Source organism: Myxine glutinosa, unplaced genomic scaffold (assembly GCF_964187855.1).
Source record: "Myxine glutinosa unplaced genomic scaffold, kmMyxGlut1.1 SCAFFOLD_913, whole genome shotgun sequence".
NCBI lineage: Eukaryota > Metazoa > Chordata > Myxini > Myxiniformes > Myxinidae > Myxine > Myxine glutinosa.
Window position 1 is genome coordinate 68,953 of NW_027617008.1, and position 20,295 is coordinate 89,247.

General features: G+C 45.3%; 1 protein-coding gene across 1 annotated transcript in view; it reads right to left on the reverse strand.

Moving 5' to 3' along the window:
- Positions 1 to 20,295, reverse strand: part of LOC137436378 (small conductance calcium-activated potassium channel protein 2) — a 104,577-nt gene that overhangs the window by 51,997 nt on the left and 32,285 nt on the right. The window contains exon 2 of the mRNA XM_078769013.1: positions 10,034 to 10,129. Within this exon, the coding sequence (XP_078625139.1) occupies positions 10,034 to 10,129 (96 nt within the window). The remainder of the gene's footprint in view (positions 1 to 10,033; positions 10,130 to 20,295) is intronic.

Consider the following 20,295-nt stretch of genomic DNA (forward strand, 5'->3'; position numbering starts at 1 on the left):
ATCGGCCAGACTTATTTGCGAAACAAAAACCACAATTTTGTGATTCATACGAGACGCGGCACGAATGTTACTCACGTCGATCAAATCCCCAATCGCAAGCAAAATGTCATCCATTTCAACTCCCTCCGGTGGGACAAGGCACAGCCCGTGCTTACGCGATAAACCCTCATCGGTAACACGATCGGCAGGCCTTTGGCTACTCCTATTAGCCATATCGTCAAAGGAGAAACGAAGTGAAAGCAAATAGATTTGTATAATCCCAAAAAAAAAAAGAATAGAAAAAAATATATATATATTAAGTAACTAGAAACGAAAGCACGGTTTAAACCACGTTAGGAAAAAACGTGGTTCAAACAAACCCTTACCGTGCTGGCTCTCCCTCTCTCTGTCTCGAAGGAGGAGAAAAAAACGAGGGACAGGTGGTAACGAAGCAGGAAGGGAGGAAAAAGGTCAACATACACGACAAGAGTACAAAAGGAAAAAACCAAAGGAAGGGGAAAGGTAAAAAAGGTTGGTGGGGAGAGGATGAAAAACAACACGAGCCAGGAGCTACAACACACAAGCACGAGCACGCGCCATCTTGCCACGCCCAACACACGAAACGGCCAGCAGGGGGCGAGAGCGAGAGAGAGAGAGAGAGAGAGAGAGAGAGAGAGAGAGAGAGAGAGAGAGAGAGAGAGAAAGAGAAAGAGAAAGAGAAAGAGACAGACAGGGAGAGAGAGGAAGGGAGGGAGGGAGAGAGGGAGGGAGAGAAGAATAGAGGGAGGAAGAGAAGGAGATAGGGACAGAAGGGGAGAGGAAAATAGGGAGAGAGAAAGAGAGAATGGATACCATTTATTTCCACAAAAATGCACTAGGATGTCAACCTATACCGCGAGGGTATTTACAAGCAGGGGCAGAGAAAAAAAAGGTACAACAACACCAAAGCATCACACTCTTGATGCAATTCTTAAAACATCATGACGAGTTTCGAGTCCTGAACCACACACAAGGCCTCGTGAGTGCACCATTTCCATTCAAAAAAATTCAATATTCCCGTTACTCATATGGTGATCAAATTCCAGCCTTAATCTTGCTGACACCAGCCCTTTAAATATTGGAATGACGTCATCACCATAACATTTATCAATTTTAATTTTCCTTGACTTATAAATTGCATATTTTGCAATGGCAATCAGGAAATTCATCAAGGCACCAGCATTTTTACAAGAGGAGGTAAAGGGTACACCAAAAATAAACATATGCAAGGTAAAAGTGAAGGATAATTTATAAGAAAGGTGTGCAATCACAGAAAGTAGAGGTGCTAACCTCCTGCACTGGACATATGCATGAAAAAGGTCCTCCTCCTGTTCGCAGAAGGGACAATTTACAGGCACCGAGGCATTAAGATGGTGGATAAACGTGTTTGAGGGGAGAGCCCAATGTATTAGCCTCCATTGGATATCTGCTAAGAACCCATAGATGGGTGGAACAAACATATTATGCCACAGTGGAGTAGAGGGAAACCCCGGCCCTAACCGTTCTGACCACAAGGCCACACGCATCGCTCCAGACAGGGATGAGACTTCTTTCCCCTTCACGAGTTTAAGGACACCAGCCTTAGTTACTAAGTGAAAGGGGGAGGGAAACCCATCATCATTGGACTGGACAGAGGGCAGCACCTTGATTTCGGGGAAAGATAGTCGAAGATCTTCGACAATTCCGGCACCTTCCCAGCCAATGTTTAGCTGCCTGAATTTTTTTACGACTACCTGTTTGATTTGTTGAACAACTCGAACAGATGCTACACAAACACCTGTCGCCACCACCCCAGCAGACCTCCACTTGGTTCCAGATGCATCCCTTAGATCACTCACTTTGCTTACGCCTCCTTTAATGAATTTTTGAATTAAAGCATGGCTACGCGGAATACATGGGAAAAAGCTGTTATAGAACAGAGGCTCTTGGAGGAAATTACGACAATTATATGCCTCAAGACAACGTTTAACCTCAAGGCCTTTCCATGCATCCAGCAAACTCCGATAAAAAGCGGGAAGTGAAGCACTGCTGACACAATCAAGGTCCACCAAGAGAAGGTGCCGATCATAGTTCATTCCACCAGCCTGTTGTAATAGAAAATGTGCAAATGGGCGCCAGGGCAGCTCCTCCGCATACAGTAGTCTCTGCACAGACTGCAGGCGAAAAGCCATAAGCCGCCCAGAGACGTCAATGACTCCTTGGCCCCCCTCCTTCCGAGGGTGGTACAGTATACTGGGCCGCAGCCAGTGGTAGCCGCTCCAAAAAAAGTCTATCAACTTCCTCTGGATGGCAGGGATCAGCTCCTTGGGTGGCTGCAGGGTAATGACTTTATGCCACAATCTCGCTGCAATCAGGTTATTGATAACAAGAGCGCGGCCTCTGTATGAAAGAGACCGCAGTAGTCCTTTCCATGATTTTAAACGATATGTGATTTGTTCCACACCTCCTTCCCAATTCCTCATTTCCATTTCATGGTTTCCAAGATAAACTCCAAGATATTTGACCCCGTCTGTTTTCCATACCAGATTTTGTGGGAGTGATGGTGGTGATATGACTGAGGGGTTACCTGAACTACACCACAAGGCTACACTTTTACTCCAGTTTACTTCACCAGAAGAGGCTGCAGAGAAGTCTTTTAAGCACTGCTGTACTGCAGCTACACTGCCCGGGCCTTTAAGTAAAACACAAACATCATCAGCATAAGCTGTTACGACAAATTTTAACCCCTCTACCCCCATATCCTGAGGCAATCGTTTCCTGAAGGATGCCAAAAGTGGTTCAAGGGCAATTGTGTACAACAGTCCCGAGAGAGGACAGCCTTGGCGGATACCCCGTCGAAAGGAAAAGGGGGAGCATAAGTTATTATTTACTTTCAACATACAGAAAGTGTTTGTATATAACAGTTTAACATATGCTGTGAAGGTTTCACCAAAGCCCATCCCCTTAAGAACCGAAAACAAGTATGCATGATCAACACGATCAAAAGCCTTTGTTTGATCCAGAAACAATAATCCAAAACTGGCAGGCACATACTTTTTACAGGAAATAATATCTCTTACCAGAAACAGGTTATCATGCATGGACCGTCCAGGAACACAGTAGGTTTGATCCGGCTGTATGACAGAGCTGATCACCTCTTTCAGCCGATTCGCTAGTACTTTAGACAAGATTTTGTAGTCAGTACACAGTAAGGAAACAGGTCGCCAGTTCTCAATGAGTTGAATGTTCCCAGGCTTCGGCAAAAGGCATACGACCGCCCTTCTACAGGACAGAGGAAGTTCTCCAGCACGAAGGCTTTCGTCAAGGACTTCAAGCAGATCCGGTCCCACAAGATTCCAAAATGTCTTATAAAACTCTCCAGGCAGCCCGTCAATCCCCGAGGCTTTACCATCTTTCAAGCCTCGCATGGCTGCTTCAAGTTCATCAGGTGAAATTGACGATTCCAGTGTGTGCTGCTTGTCCTCCTCGACTTCTGGGAGCCCAGCAATCAGCTCCTGTATCGCCTCACTGTTGATACTCTGGGCAGAATACAGGTCAGAGTAAAATGCTTTCAAGGCCGCTTTAATCTCCGGTTGGGAGGTAACCGTTGACCCATTAGCAGTACAGAGCTTATGAATTTGCTGCGAGTTTTTCACCGAATTCTCCAAGCTAAAGAAGTCCTTATTTGGCATATCCAAGGTCAAGTAACTCATCCTCATACGCACCAATGTACCCATTGCCCGCTGCCTCACCATTTCGGTCAGTAATGACCTTTTTGTCCATAGCAACTGATCATATCCAAAATATTTCCCAGCCCCATTACGATTCTGTTCCAATTCTGCAATTTCGGCCTTTAATGAGTCAATTGAGAGACTTTGCATTTTAGTAGTAAACAGACTATACTGTTGACAAAACGTTTTAACTTGACACTTTGCAAGGTCCCACCATATGCGAAGGTTGGCATGCTCAAGCTTAGATGACCGGATTTTCCCCCACACGGTTCGGAAGGCATCTTTAAATTTCTTATCACTTAACAACCGAGTATTGAGTGACCAGTATGCGCTACCTCCTGATGTCAGGGGTAATTTAAAGGACATTGCCACTAAATTATGATCTGAAAACCCTGTTGGGAGTATTTGGGTAGTGGACACCACATTCAGCATTGGCTTATTGATATAGATCCTGTCCAGCCTTGCCCTTGATATGACGCCATCATGACATCTGCACCATGTGTAGGCCCGTGAAGTTGGATGCTGCAACCTCCACACATCCTCAAAACAATAGTTCTTGATGAGGCTCGCTAACACCTTTGCAGAAGCGCCGTGGGGTTCATGTCCACTCCTGTCAACTGAAGGATCAATTGTACAGTTAAAGTCCCCTGCGATACAGGTGAGAGCAGCTGGATCCAGTCCCTCTACAAAGTCCCGCAGTGTGGAAAAGAATGTTCTTCTTTCTATAGGTTCACTTGGTGCATACACATTTACTATAATAAGCTTTTGTGTATTGCAGTAGAACTCCACCGCTATCAAATGTGCCTTATAGACCTCCCTATAAATAACACTCTGAGTGGGAAGCCTGGGACTTAAGGCGATGGCAACACCAGCCTTGGGTGTGGAAACCCCACTCAGCCACCATTGCCCTTTAAAAAGTTTACACCATTCAGCTGCCAAATTGTTTGTGGCATGGGTCTCTTGCAATAGAATGACATCTGCTTTTACCCTCTCCATTGCCTGGATTGCTTGAATTTTCCGTAAGGGGGCACATCCCCCATTGATGTTCAGGGAGGCAATATGTATTTCTCGCGTTGTCATTCTAAGGTGGTAGCTCACCGTCTGCCTGCAATTCTTTGTTCGCCTTTGTTACTGCTTTGCGAAGACGTTGAAATTGAGGCTCTGAGAGCATGGGGTCATTTTTCTGTAAAAGAGGTTTCGAAACCTTAATGAAAGCTTGAACATCAGGGAAGTGATCTCTAATTACAACGTGACGTTGTCTAAACGTTACGTTTAAGAAATCAATGACTTTCCCTTTTGTCACCTCTGCTTGCCTCACCTGCTCCTTCTGAGACTCACTCAGGGCAGCAAGACTGCATCCTTCCTCATCAGCCTCGACCCCACTCTCACCCAGTGGTGTGTCAGGTACTGGCACCTCATCTGTGTCATTGTCACCATGGTATTTTTGTTGCGTCTGCATGGCACCAACTACCCCATCGTTGTTGTCTGCCACCGACTTATCGATCTCTTTCTCATCATCTTCCGTTGAGATGGGGGTCCTTGACTGCTCGTCGCATGGTGCAGGGTGTCCACCATCACACACGGTGACACACTCGGTAATGCTTCGATTCTCTTCATCCTGTGAAATGGGCAGATTCGCATCTCTACCTATTGCATTACCATTTTGCTCATGGTCATCAGGTTGGTCTGTATTACCATCTTCCTGCACGAGAACCATTTTGTTTCCTTTTCCTCCATTCTCATCGCTCGCAAGAGAGCGTTTCAAGTTTCTCCTCGACTCGGTCTCCATCAGCTTCACCTCCTCGAAGTCCCTTTGTTCTTGAGGTTGCAGCCTCTCCTCCACATATGGTTGCTCCACTACCGTATGGGCTTCTCCACCAGCACCACTGTCACCCGCACCCTCGTATTCCGGTGTTGACCTTTTTTCGACACCTGGCTCATCTACAGGGTCGTTCAAGTCATTTACAGGTGGGGGGGTGGGGGGAGGGGCTGCCCCAGCTGCTGTGGCATAACTCTTCCTCACATCAGGACAATACTGCCGAGTGTGTCCGTATGCCCCACATGTATAGCAAATCAAGGTCTCAGTAGCTGCAAAGATCCGGTAATCATGATCTCCTATTTTAAAATTTATAGATATGTTCAGCTGTTTTGCCTCATCCTTTAGTACGACGAAACAAAAACGTCTAAACGACTCGACATGCTTCAGCCTTCCGTTCCTGGTTCGCAGGGGGACCGTGATAATTCGTGAGACGACAGTCCCATGCTCCCCTAATTTTCGTAGGATTTCTTCATTCCTCAGAAAGGGCGGAACGTTACTTAAAATAACTTTAACCGCCGGCGTGTCCATGGACGATACCGGAACAAATTGGTCGTTCCCCAACGTTAACCCGTTTTGCACCACGATGTCTGCAAGGCTAACTTGTGACACGAAAACCACCACTTTGTGGTTCATTCGAGACGCAGCACGAATGTTATTCACCCCGATCAAATCCCCGATTGCAAGTAGAACATCGTCCATTTGCACGTCTTCCGGCGGAACAAGGCACAGCCCGTGCTTACGCGATAACACCTCATCACTAACACGATCAGCAGTCCTTTGACTATTCCTATTAGCCATTTATCGGCAATAAACTAAACAAACTAAACAGTAACAATGCAATAAACTAACCAAACAAATCAAAATTAGTTAAATAAGTAAATAAATAAATAAATAATCGGCACGATATAACCAACCCACGTTATAAATTAATACAGGTGGCTAACCGTTACCGTGCTGTCTCTCTCTCCCTCTCTCGTCTCAAGAGCAGAAGGGAAACACGGAGAAAACTTCACAAACTCGTACAAGGACACAAATGGAGTGAAAGGAGGATAGGAAAGACCACCAACACAGCACCGTACTCACAGCTCAACACCCACAGCCGCCATGATTACCACACCCACGCACGACTCACACCCATCCAGAAGGGGGCGCGAGAGAGAGAGAGAGAGAGGGAGGGAGAGAGAGGAAGCGAGGAAGAAAGGGAGAGAGAGAGAGGGGAGGCACAGCAAATAAAAGGAAATCATAAGACAAAAGGAAAGATTACCGGTAAATTAGATTGCCTCGTGAAAGAACGGTTTAGAGGGAATACTTGTAGATTAACTAAACTAGGCCATCATCAAGTTAAGAAATTATTTTATACTTTATTGAAACAATCATTAACTAAGCCACAGAAGGTGGACAGACATTATGTTTTCACCGCTGTTTATATATCTCAAAAAGTTATGGACGGATTCGGACAAAGTTGGTGGACAGGTTGGGTGTGTGACAAGGACAAATTGTTTAGATTTTGGTGAAGATCTGGATCCGGGAGTAAAAAAAAAAAAAGTTATAAGTGATTCTTTGCCAGGGAGGGGGAGGGGGGGTTGAGGGTGTGGGGAATAGGGTTGTTGGGGAGTGGGTGTGATTGGGGGGGAATTTGGAGGTGGTTGGTGAGGGGAGGGGTGAGGGACTGTGGTGGTAGAAAGTGGAGTGGGGGAGATTTCCCTTTGAGATGATTTTCCAAACTCTTTACTGCAGCCATTTTCAGTTGTTGTTTGTTTTGGGGGTTTCTGACTTGAGTCTCCTCTTCAGCAAGTGAAATTCATGCTCCATTGGATTTAAATCTGGAGATTGACTTGTCCAGTCTAAAACCTTCCACTTTTTCCCCTGATGAACTCCGTGGTTACATTGGTAGTGTGTTTTGGGTCATTGTCTTGTTGCATGGTGAAGTGCTGCCCAAAGAGTTTGGAGGCATTTTCTTGTGCATAGACAGACAAAATGTTTCTGTGCACTTCCAAATTCATTCTGCTGCTGCCATCATTAGTTACATCTATCTAAATATACGAAACCGAAAAACACGGTCCGTGAAGCCATGAGCCGTGTGATTATATGTCCATTAATTATGTACTGTTGGAATATACTTTTCGACCCTTTAGACTGCTGAGACCCCTAAGACTCTTTAAGACCGTTTAAGACTCCAAAGATGCAGAGGACCCAAAATAACCTGAAGACCCAAAATACCAAAAAGACCCCGAAGACTCAAAAGACTTCAAATACTCAAAAGATCCAAAAGACCCAAAATACCCTGAACACCGAAAAGATCCAAAAGATCCAAAAGCCCCAAAATACCAAAGACCCAAAAGACCCAAAAGACCCAAAATAACCTTAAAGACCCAATATAACCTGAAGACCCAAAAGATTCTCAAGACCAGTAAGACCCTTTAGACACATTAGACCCTAAGATCCTGAAGACCCCCAAGTCCCTTAAGACTACTTTTACCTTTAAGACCCTTTCGATGCTTTAGACACCTTGAAATCCCTTCACCCTTCCAACCTTTTATACCCTTTAAACCTTTACACCCCTTAAGTCCTTTTTGACCCCTTAGACCTTAACACCATTCAGACCCTTTACACCCTTCAGACCAATTAGACAGCTTGGGCTCTCCATCTCTTGACCATTTAGAACCTTACACCACTTGGACCTTTTTTGATTACAAATAAATTACAAAATAAATAATATCACCAATATTACAAATAAATTTATACAAAATAAATGTTTGTATTATGATTGGTGTAAATCATGACAATACAGCAACTCAAGTACAGTCAGGTCATTATCCTCAGTTGTTAGGGTTGTTGTTAGCCCGTGCCTCTGTGGCGAAGTGTGATGAGGCGAGCGTAGCGAGCCGAGCCACGCTGGTCATCAATAAAGATGAGTGAGCCAGTTCCAGAGGCCGCCATGCAAGCCCAAGCCATGACACTACCTCCACCAGGCTTCACAGATGAGGTAGTTTGCATTGGATCATCTGCAGTTCCTTCCTTTCTCCACATTTTCACCTTTCCATCACTTTGATAAAGGTTGACCTTGGTCTAAGCTGTCCATAAAACTTTGTTCCAGAACTCTACTGGCTCACCTCTGCACTTCTTGGCAAATTAAAAACTATATATATATATATTATATATATATATATATATATATATATATATATATATATATATATATATATATATATATATATATATATACATACAGTATATACACGTATATATACTGTATATAGCAATAATAACAAATTTCATTTCACTATTCCAATACTTGTGGAGGACATAGATTGTATAGGATGTTGAAAACATATTCTGTAATTATATCAAACAGCAACACTTTAAACTTTTATAATACAAATGTTCTTGTTTGTAATTTTTCAATCTTCATTGATTTCACGCATGAATCTGCATTTTTCTTTTTATCAGATAATCTTCAATGAAAAACAAGTAAAACAACCTCATTTATCTATGTTCGATTTCATGAAAAAAAAAGTTTTAACTATTATTTGATCAGTATTAATGTCAAACATTATTAGTGTTAACGAACATCTACTGCACATACGAAGTACAGAGTGGCCACCAAGTCCCAATGCATGATAGTGTGTCCTCTGTTACTTACGTATTTGTTTTATTTGTTTTCCAGGTACGGCTTCAGCATGACAGACACCGGTGAGTACACGATAGAAGAGAGACTGATTACTTGTGTTTGGGTTCATGACCGCGCGCGAGAAGGAGCAAGTTTTGAAGACATAAGGACGAGATTTTCGCAGAGGTTCCATAAGTCCGCTCCTACGCGTGACACGATGCAGGCATGGGAGAAGAAGGCTTTTTCAACAGGGAGTGTCCTTGATTTAAAGCGTTCTGGTCGTCCAGCATCACCTCAATGCCATGTGGACATTATGCATCCTGCTCGAGATCACCACTGAAATCATCTCAAAAAAGATCTTCTGAGTTAGGCATTCCACGCTCAACAGTCCAAAAAATAATGAAAAAGGATCTGGGATTGAAGCCATGAAGTCAGTGGTGGCTTTTATGACCTCCAACCTTCAATATGGAAAAAGATGTCCAGAATAACAAGGAGAAAAAAAAAATCAAATTTGTGGGGAGAATGGAGAGGAGCATACAGATAAATTCTAACTGCGTGCAGAGGGACTTTGTGGCCACTCCGTACATACACACACCTGCAGCTACATACACTGGGTTCAAATATTAGAACAGCTGAACAATAGAGGTTGAATGGCAACAATGGAGCAAAAAGGAACAGGCAAGGATGTGTCAGCTCTCTTGTGAGATTACACGTGTTTGCTTTGAACGTTACTTTTGTTGCTAAAAAGGTTCGAGCTCAGTTTTATTTTATGGTTAAAAAGTCTTCCTTTTCCATAGATCAAAATATTTAACAGCTCCAATATAAATGATCATTTTAGCCATAATTGTTACTGCTCAGCTCTATGGATTCCTGTACCTGTATCTCACGAGCATGGTAGACCCCGATGAGCCCCAAGAGGATGAGGGTCGACAAACTGATGAGACACTTAAGAGCCAGAGAGACGTACGAGGCCTGCCATACAAACACAAACAAAAGACAAACATTAGTAGTAGTCGTAGTAGATAAATACAAAGAATACACATACTGTATTTACAATGATAACATTAATAAATGGTGATAGTAATAATACAGGGTGGTACAAATTTGACCTTGACTTTGTATATAAAAGGCAGCGTAGTGCACGTGTTGAATAATAATTTTTGCGAGTACTGTATTTGACTTTCACGTGTTTTAGGCTTCACTTTCTTGTATACATGATGGAGGCTCATGGAAGAGGTAAAGTAGATTGGAAGGAAATAAATGGAAAGGGGGAAACACCAACAGTGGAGTAGAACTGAGAGTGAGATCAAAGGGAGGTAGAGAAAGACACATGGGGATGAACAAGATGAATGAAACACATCAAGAAGAGGGAGGTGAAGGAGGGGAGGAAACAGAAAAGGAACAAACCAACTGACACTTGACAAACAAAAATATGTGAGGGAGCGGGGAAGGGGGAAATCACAACAACCTGGAAAAAGGGGGTGCTGGGATTGGGGTCATTTGACGGTAGAGGAAATCACGAGTATGGTTGAGGGATGACCTGAGGTAGTGGGGAGCAACTGTCTTGAAGCCCTGGAGAGAAGAATGAGAGTGAACAGACTGGGGAAGTTGGTTCCACAGGTGAAGGAAAAGAGGAACAAATGAGTGAAGAGGAGCGGTGAGCCTGGATTTTGGGAGTTTAACAAGAATAGGGTTACTGGAAGAACGTGTGCACCCTGCAGATATCCGGGAGGGACCAAGAGAGGACAAAGGGTGCAAGACCGAAAATGAGTCAGTAGAATACAGAGAGACCACCGACCGTTCTGCAATTACAGAGTGACAGGTCTAGACACTCAGCTTAATCCCTGTGCATCCCTTGCTTTTTGAGGGCTTTCCTTTCCTCAGCATCAAGAAGGGCAAGGTGTGAGGCAAGGGAGAGCAGTACTCCACCAAGGTAATAATGAAGGCCTTGTACTTGTAGATAGTCAAATGTACAGATTGGCCAATGAAAGACCTTGCACGACAAAGGGTACCCAGTTGGCGGCTGGCTTTGGAGTCCATCTTGGAAATACGGTCTGCCCAGGAAAAATCATGGCTGATGGTGAGATTCAAAATTTGAGTGACTTAACCTCTTCAAGCGGTTTTATGAGGAAGTAGATGGGAGGGTTTGACAGACGCTCCTTTTGGTGAGACGCACAGTCCTTCTCTAGGGCACACTTTCCATCAAGGGAAAAGTCCTTCCCTAGGGCGCACAGTCCTTCTCGAGGGCACACAGTCCTTCACTAGGGCAGTAGGGCACACTTTCCATCAGGGGAACAGTCCTTCTCTAGGGCGCACAGTCATTCTCGAGGGCACACAGTCCATCTCTAGGGCACATAGTCCTTCTCTGGGGCACACAGTCCTTCTCTAGGGTGCACAGTCCTTCACTAGGGCACACTTTCCATCAGGGGAACAGTCCTTCTCTAGGGCGCACAGTCCTTCTCTAGGGCGCAAGGTCCTTCTCTAGGGTGCACAGTCCTTCTCAAGTGCGCATTGTCCTTCTCAAGGAAGCACAATCCTTCTCTCGGGTGCACAATCCTTCTCTGAGGCACACAGTCCATCAGGGGGCACAGTCCTTCCCCAGGGAGAACAGTCCTTCCCCATGAGACACAGTCCTTCCCAGGGGGGCACAGTCCTTCTTTAGGGGACACAGTCTTCTCTAGGGCACACAGTCCATCAGGGTGCACAGTCCTTCTCTAGGGTGCACAGTCCTTCTCTAGGGCGCACAGTCCTTCTCTAGGGTGCACAGTCCTTCTCTAGGGTGCAGAGTCCTTCTCTAGGGTGCACAGTCCTTCTCTGGGGCACACAGTCATTCTCGAGAGCGCACAGTCCTTCTCCAGGGCATACTGTTCATCAGGGGGCACAGTCCTTCCCCAGGGGGCACAGTCTTTCCCCATGGGACACAGTCCTTCCCCATGGGACACAGTCCTTCCCCATGGGACACAGTCCTTCCCCATGGGACACAGTCCTTCCCCATGGGACACAGTCCTTCCCCAGTGGGCACAGTCCTTCTTTAGGGGGCACAATTTTCTTTATGGGGCACAGTCCTTCTTTATGGGGCACAGTCCTTCTTTATGGGACATAGTCCTTCTTTATAGGACACAGTCCTTCTTTATGGGACACAGTCCTTCTTTATGGGACACAGTCCTTCTTTATGGGACACAGTCCTTCTTTATGGGACACAGTCCTTCTTTATGGGACACAGTCCTGTTGGAGCAGCTCCTGATTTCATCAAGGTCTGCAGAGAGGGAAGAGGGGCTGCTGTTTGCATGTCTGAAGAATGAGAAATGATACAGTAGAGGGTGGAATCATCAGAAAAGAGCTAAGCAATATTTTCCAGTTTTCTTGAACTTCTCAGCCTCAACACCAGCCATGACCTGTCCTTAGCCAACCACATAGAAAGCTGGCATCCAAAGCCAGCCGAAAACGGGATACCCTCGATCAATCCAAGTAAATAAGAACCACTCGCAGTGTACAAAGCCACTGTCCATAGCTCAATGTAATACATCCCTTGTGGGCTGGCACCCCAGCATCACATTTGTCTCTCCTGGAATCTGTGGAATCAAAAGCTCTCAACAATATTGGAATCTCTCACAATGAAGCTGAAGCACAAGGTCTGTTGCCTTCATACCTCAGGCAAGACAATAGTCTGTTTTTTTTACCATCTCTTCCAATATTTCTGCTTCTGCTCTGGCTCTCTGACCGTAGCTAGCAACTCCAGGATGCACACGTTCTTACAGTAACCCCCCTCAAGTTAAACTTTCAAAATATAGGCTGATTGCACAACTCAACTACTTTGTTCCTCACTTCCCCCATTTATTGTACTGCCTTCCAGAGGCCGTTATATCCCACTACTCCCTCCAAGGATTCAAGCAGGCGATGCACCAGCACCTTGATCAGGCAATCCACCATCCTGACACATGATCCTTATGACCCCATTAACCTTCCCTAACCAACCATTTTATGTGCTGATTTCAATGTTTCCTCCCTTTTCCCCTCACCTCATTTACTGTTTGTTTATTCCCTTGCTGATTGTACCCAATTGTTGCCCTGTTACCCCACTGTGAATTTTCCATTTCTTAGTCAGGTCAGTCTCTTTCTTGACTGCCACTGCTAACATGTAACCCAGTGCTACCTGCCACATGGTCGGATAGTTGGTGACTAAACCGACTACCCTCACTGGCTTCCCAGTGAGGAGAGTGACTGTGCCACCCTGCGGGACTAAAAACAATACCTGTTAAAGGGTGGATGAGCTCCTTTAGGGAGACAACTGTCATCCAGTAAGGGGATGGTGTCTCCTAAAAAACACCCATCCAGTTAGACCGGTTTTTTAGGTAGTAGGTTGTAGAAAGCAACCGCTCAGGGCAGTACTACCGTTCAGACTTAGGAGGGTTAACGTGGTGCCCAGAACCATCTTACACTCTCCGTGTTAGGATTTCTGGTCTTTCTTTCTGTCTCATTCAAACTATTGCTACCTGGCTAGCTTCAACCTCTCTTTCTTACAAACAAACATCATACACTTTTCATCACACACATTTCGTACTCATTTTCACTCCCCACCTTTACATTCTCTCTGTTGTATTTATCTTTCCTCACATTTATCAATGCAGTTATTATATTTAAGGCCTGGCCTCGATCAGGACTATATAGTCCATGACTGGAGCCTTCAACATAACTTTTTTTTAACCTTGTTCTTCCATTATTGCATAGAAAAAGAAAAAAGTAATGCACGGTGGGTACCAAAGGACCTCTGCTTGGTCTTGGCCCATTTGCACTGTCTGAATATCTCCCATCACCACCTCTTCCAACCTGAACATGTTGTCAGTAGTTCAGCCAAGATATTAGCCCACTGTTTTGCCTCAATGCCAATGTACCAATTGTACCACCCTCACAGCCCTTACTAATTGTTGTATTCCTAATTATGAACATCAGCATGATTACAAACAGCGCATGAGCCTAATGGCTGTAGGTGAAAGAAGCAAAACTGAGCTGAATGCCAAAATGGACTTCCTGGCATTAACAGACTGTTGCCAATTCATCTTTCAGCACCTTCTTTGGGAAGAAAGCATATCTGTCGATGAACAAACATGGCAGCAGACAAAGAAATCACGGCAGTAAACACGACAATGCACTCAGTACATCAATTATTCACAAAATATCAGCTTTCGACCTGAAGTTTAGAAGAAAGAAAAACCTGATGCTCATTACCTTTAATTATCAGGATGAATTGTGTACAGGCCCGGGAGGAGGGAAACTTGGCCATATGTTCACTGCATTTGGACCAAATCCCCATAGCTAATGTAACTTTGTGGCCCTCTGGGATGGCTGCAATTCCGGTGCAGAATGAACCAATGCTTTGGTATTGAATGAACATTTCTTCAATTCTTCCTCCAAACTTGCCTAATGCGTTCAATTCACATCGAGCTAGCAATCTTTGGCTCGCATCCAGAACCCACTTATTGGCTTAACAATGCATAGTGCCTTGTTAATTTACTGTGATTTCTGTTAACAGCTACAGATGTAAATCAAAGCCTGTAATATTTCACCAGGTGTATGTATGTGTATGTATTACTGTATGTATTACTGTATGTATGTATGTATGTATGTATGTATGTATGTATGTATGTGTATATATGTGTGTGTGTGTATGTATGTATGTATGTATGTATATGCATGTATGTATGTGTATGAGTGTATGTATGTGTATTGAAAAAGCTTCCAGACCTCACTTCAGGATACGAGGCTTTATTCAAATCGATCTTTGGCATCCTACACAACAGGCAATAATTTCATCAGTCCTACAAATCTAATAAAGCATTATAAAGCAAAGTCAAGCAGTTTAAACATTAGTCATGAATCCCAGTCACTTCTTACCAATAAGATCCAGCGCTCATCTCTGCATAACTCATTCAACAGACAGGATACTGACCCCCCTCTCTGACTGAGCGCTCGCCCCTAAATATGCATCCAATATGCCCCACGCCTACGAAGGCTCTTCTTCTTCATTTTGACTACAGTATTGTATGTATGTATGTATGTATGTATGTATGTATGTAAGTGTATGGATGTGTGAATGTATGTATGTATGTGTGAATGTGTATGTATGTGTGAATGTATGTATGTATGTATTATCATGCGGACGGCTCTCAGTTAAGACCGAGCGTCCACGGATGGAATCGAGCTTACGTTGAGGCGTTTCCAATTCAATGGCGGATCGATCCACGAGCCGGGGGATTGGGGGAGGATGCCGCGCTTACCTGTCGGCCCCGCGCAGTCTTCACCCACAAATTAATAACTCAACCCGAGACGGAGATAAAATGGACAAGAAAGAAATATTTATTACGGAACCCGAGAACAATGGAACACAACGATAAAAACTAAACCCCCTATTGAGCGCTCTTACACACAGACGTTGAATACACGATGGGAAGGATAATAAAATAAACGTTTCGTGGTGTTGTGGAATGTGGTGTGTCTTACCTGTCTGGATGTGTGATGTCGGTCAGGCATCGTCGGCTTCTGAGCTCATCGTCCGGCACGGCTCTGGTCGGTGGGAAGTAAGGCCTTGATGCACCCCCGTTCACCAGGCCTCGGTAAAACCTATTGTGCCAAGCGAGCAAGCGGGCGTGCAACCCGCTTCACCAGCCGTGAAATGTCCTCCCGAATTCGGCATGGCCCTCCGATGCACCCAACGTTCGTGGCGACAGAGTCGCAGATGAACGGACCAAATGGACAGGGCGAGGCAAGGGCAGAAAAACAAGTCGAGACAGAGGTCTGGGCAGGATGGATCCAGGAACGAGAAGGGGCAAAATGTCGGCTTGCCCGTGCTTTTACCGCCCGTGCCTTGACGTCACAGATTCTCTCGTCCAACCGTTGCATCGCTCCTTGCGTCCTCCTTCGCGCCCTCCACACCGACTGGCCAAATCTTTGCGCCTTTTGGTGATCGTCATTTGTCTGTGGCCAGTCAGAGTGGCACATCCTTCATCGTCCTGCTCTCCAATCGGCGCTCGTGTTACGGGGTCCTTATGTGCGATGTTTGCTGGCCATGGTGTACTACTGCGTGGCCGCTGAAGTGTTGGTTCTTCCGGTCAGTTTTATTGTCTTGTGGCGGAGGGGGAATTTAATTAGTGTGTGCACTAATGGATCTAGCTAACGTATAAAAGTGCATTGCCATAAGGGCCAATGGATTGATCACCAGGTCTGACACACAGGGGAATTAGCTTAGTCCCTAGTCTACGTATCACCGGATCATCCTCGTATGATCACAGGTACGCACTTGATCCAACAAACCGGGCTAACAGGACTTATTACATCGAGATTGTTCTAACTCGACAGACGAAGCATGATACCTATTCAGATCTACCCAAATCTATATATTCCCCTACCCCAAAATTCATAACAGTATGTATGTATGTATGTATGTATGTATGTATGTATGTATGTATGTGTGTGTGTATCTATGTATGTATAATTATATATATATATATATATATATATATGTGTGTGTGCGTGTGCGCGTGTGCATGTGTGTGTGTGTGTGTGTGTGTGTGTGTGTGTGTGTGTGTGTGTGTGTGTGTGTGTATGTGTTTGTGTAGATTCACTTGGATATACAGATCACATCTGATCGAATAACCAATGTGGGCTCGCTCACACACTGGCACACAGCACCATTAAAATAGCATCTCCTGTTCCTTTGGAAATATGCAAGACAGCTAATCGCTCATCCAATAAGTTTCGACGTACATATGTGTGTGTATATATATATATGTATATGATAGGGTTGACAGGTCGCAAGTCCATCTCAGGATTAATATTCATATATGTAGAAGATAACCTAACCTTTTGATCAGGTTACTTACTTATCCTCTTCGACGCAATGGAACATAATGCAAGGGTTGATCAAGTTAATGGGATGTAAATATATAGTCCCGAAATGATAGGACAAGTATCCACCTCCTGTATATCCTTGACCTTGTGTATCTACTTATAAACACATGGGGTGTAGTATTCTCAAACATTACCAGTCTTGCATTAACGTCTCTCCTTATTGGAAAAGATGATTTCATTAAATCATGGTTCCTGTCTATCTTATGGTCTTGCATCCCCGGCCTGGTCCATGTTCTATTCCTCTCAGGTTTCTCTAGGGTGCACAGTCCTTCCCCAGGGTGCACAGTCCTTCCCCAGGGTGCACAGTCCTTCGCTCGGGTGCACAGTCCTTCTCAAGGGCACACAGTCCTTCTCAAGGGCACACAGTCCTTCTCTGGGGCACACAGTCCTTATCCAGGGCGCTCAGTCCTTCTTTAGGGTGCACAATCCTTCTCAAAGGCGCAGAGTCCTTTCCTAGGGTGCACAGCCCCTCTGTAGGGTGCACAGTCCTTCTTCAGGGTGCACAGTCCTTCTCTAGGGCACACTTTCCATCAAGGGAAAAGTCCTTCCCGAGGGCATACAGTCCTTCTCGAGGGCGCACAGTCCATCTCAAGGGCGCACAGTCCGTCTCTGGGGCACACTGTCCTTCTCTAGGGCGCACAGTCCTTCTCTAGGGCACACTTTCCATCAGGGGAACAGTCCTTCTCTAGGGCACACAGTCCTTCTCTAGGGCACACAGTCCTTCTCTAGGGCACACAGTCCATCTGTAGGGCACACAGTCCTTCTCTGGGGCGCACAGTCATTCTCTAGGGTGCACAGTCCTTCACTAGGGCACACTTTCCATCAGGGGAACAGTCCTTCTCTAGAGCGCACAGTCCTCTAGGGCGCATTGTCCTTCTATAGGAAGCACAGTCCTTCTCTAGGGTGCACAGCCCTTCTCTAGGGCACAAAGTCCATCAGGGGTCACAGTCCTTCCCCATGAGACACAGTCCTTCCTGGGGGGGCACAGCCCTTCTCTAGGGGACATAGTCCATCAAGGTGCACAGTCCTTCTCTCGGGCACACGGTCCTTCTCTAGGGCACACAGTCATTCTCTAGGGCACACAGTCCTTCTGCAGGGCGCACTGTCCATCAGGGGGCACAGTACTTCCCCAGGGGGCACAGTCCTTCCCCAGGGGGCACAGTCCTTCCCCATGGGACACAGTCCTTCCCCATGGGACCCAGTCCTTCTCCAGGGCATACAGTCCATCAAGGGGTGCAGTCCTTCCCCAGGGGGCACAGTCCTTCCCCATGGGACACAGTCCTTCCCCAGGGTACACAGTCCTTCTTTAGGGGTCACAGTCCTTCCCCAGGACGTACAGTTGTTCTCTGGGGCACACAGTCCTGCAAGTAACCCATTCCAATGAAACTCCCAAAATCCAAGCTCACTTCTCACCATATTTACTCCTCTTTTTTTTTCTCCCACCTGTGGAACCAACTTTCCTGTTCATCTCATTCTTACCTCCAGGGCTTGCTTCAAGATGGCTGTGCACATCTTTCTTTGATCATCCACCATCCATACCCATTTTTCCTAACCTGATTCATTTCACCCAACTCACCCCTTCCGTGACAGTTCATTATGTCCTCCGCCCCTTTCCCTCGGCCTTCCTTTCCGTTTTAGAAGTTAAATTGCTCTTTCATCCCCCATTTTCCCTTCCTATTCTTTCTGCCCCTTACTTGTTTCATTTAAGCTTCTATCCAGCTTGTTCACCTCCTATGTCTCCCCCCTCCCCCCCCCTCCACCTCCGAACTTTTCACTGACTCTCAAATTCGTCCCCTCACCCATTCTTCCTCCACGTGTCCCCTGATGTGTTGCTCTACCCTGCTATGGGTGTTTCCCCTCTTCCCACTGTGTTCTTGCTCACCATGGGTGTAGCATTTATACTGCTTACAAAAATAGAAAAAAGAGGGAAAAAAACCCGGCTGAAATGTGAGCTCCTCCTTGTTTCCCATGGCGGTTGGCATACCTCAATCAACATCCTGTTCATTTCATCCATTGTTCTACCTGTCCGTCGACGCAGATCGACAATTGCCTTCACTAGTAAGACTACAACCTGATCGTTCTACATTTTATATCTTGTATACTCTATGATGCTGCTCCTGTTAGTAGAGTGAACATCATTTATTTGTTTATAGTAGCATCAATAATAAAGTATCATTGCATCATTTAGTACCATCAATAATAAAGTATTTAAAGATCTGAGCTGCACTTTGCTTTAAACTGTGCAACACGATCAATAGATAATTACTTTTCTATATCCCCTCCAATGAGGCCTTTTAGTCAACTTAATGCTTTACATCATGAAATGTCCAAATATCTAATTAACAGGGTATTTCTGTTTTGTGACTGTCACTTCAACTTGCTGTAGATCAAATTGAGAAGTGGTGCAAAGCTTTGGGTACATCGACATATGCGTACATACTGCACACATTGGGGGGAGTGGGAGTGGAAAGGGGGGGGGGGCGAAATATAGCAGTGAAGTGAAGTGTGAGTGGGATAGGGCACAGATCGAGTCCCATCATAGAGCTTGCTGCACGACCTGTTACTCTAATTGCTAATTAGGTCAAGTATGCAAAATGCTACACAGATGCAAAATAGCATCCGGCAGTTTCGGAGTCCTTAAGACCCATACATTGCATTTATACCTTAAAACCTTATCGTACTCAACATTTCTAGGTTCACTCGAGAACATATAGGAATGGCTAGTAGACTATAAGCCGATATGGAAACCAAATCTTTCCGTCTTCTACCGACTCCTCTCTGGCCTTGCCCCCCCAGCTCGCTCTGGGCTCTGTCCCCCAAATATTCCTACAGGTCGCACAAGATATACCAGCAACCCTCTCATGGTTAAACTGCCAAAATCAAGACTTTCTGCTCACCTTCACTCCTTCATTCCTCTTTTCTCCCGCCTCTGGAACAAACTCCCTCACTCTCTTCAATCCCACTCCACCCTCCAGGTCTTTAAAACAGCTGTTCACCACCATCTCTTATCTTCCCCAATCCAAAACCTTGATCTTTTCTACCCCCGCTAATTTCGGTCCCCTTGTGTTTTATACCTCTCCCTCCCCCACCCCCCCCCTTCCCACGCCTCCTGCCCCCAAGTCCTCTCCCTCCCACACTTCTCCCTGCTCTCAAATGTTGTGGTTGTGTGCTTCCCCTTCTCTCCCCATCTTGTCTTCCGCTCCCTCTTTTTGTATATTTTGTTTGTCTGGTTG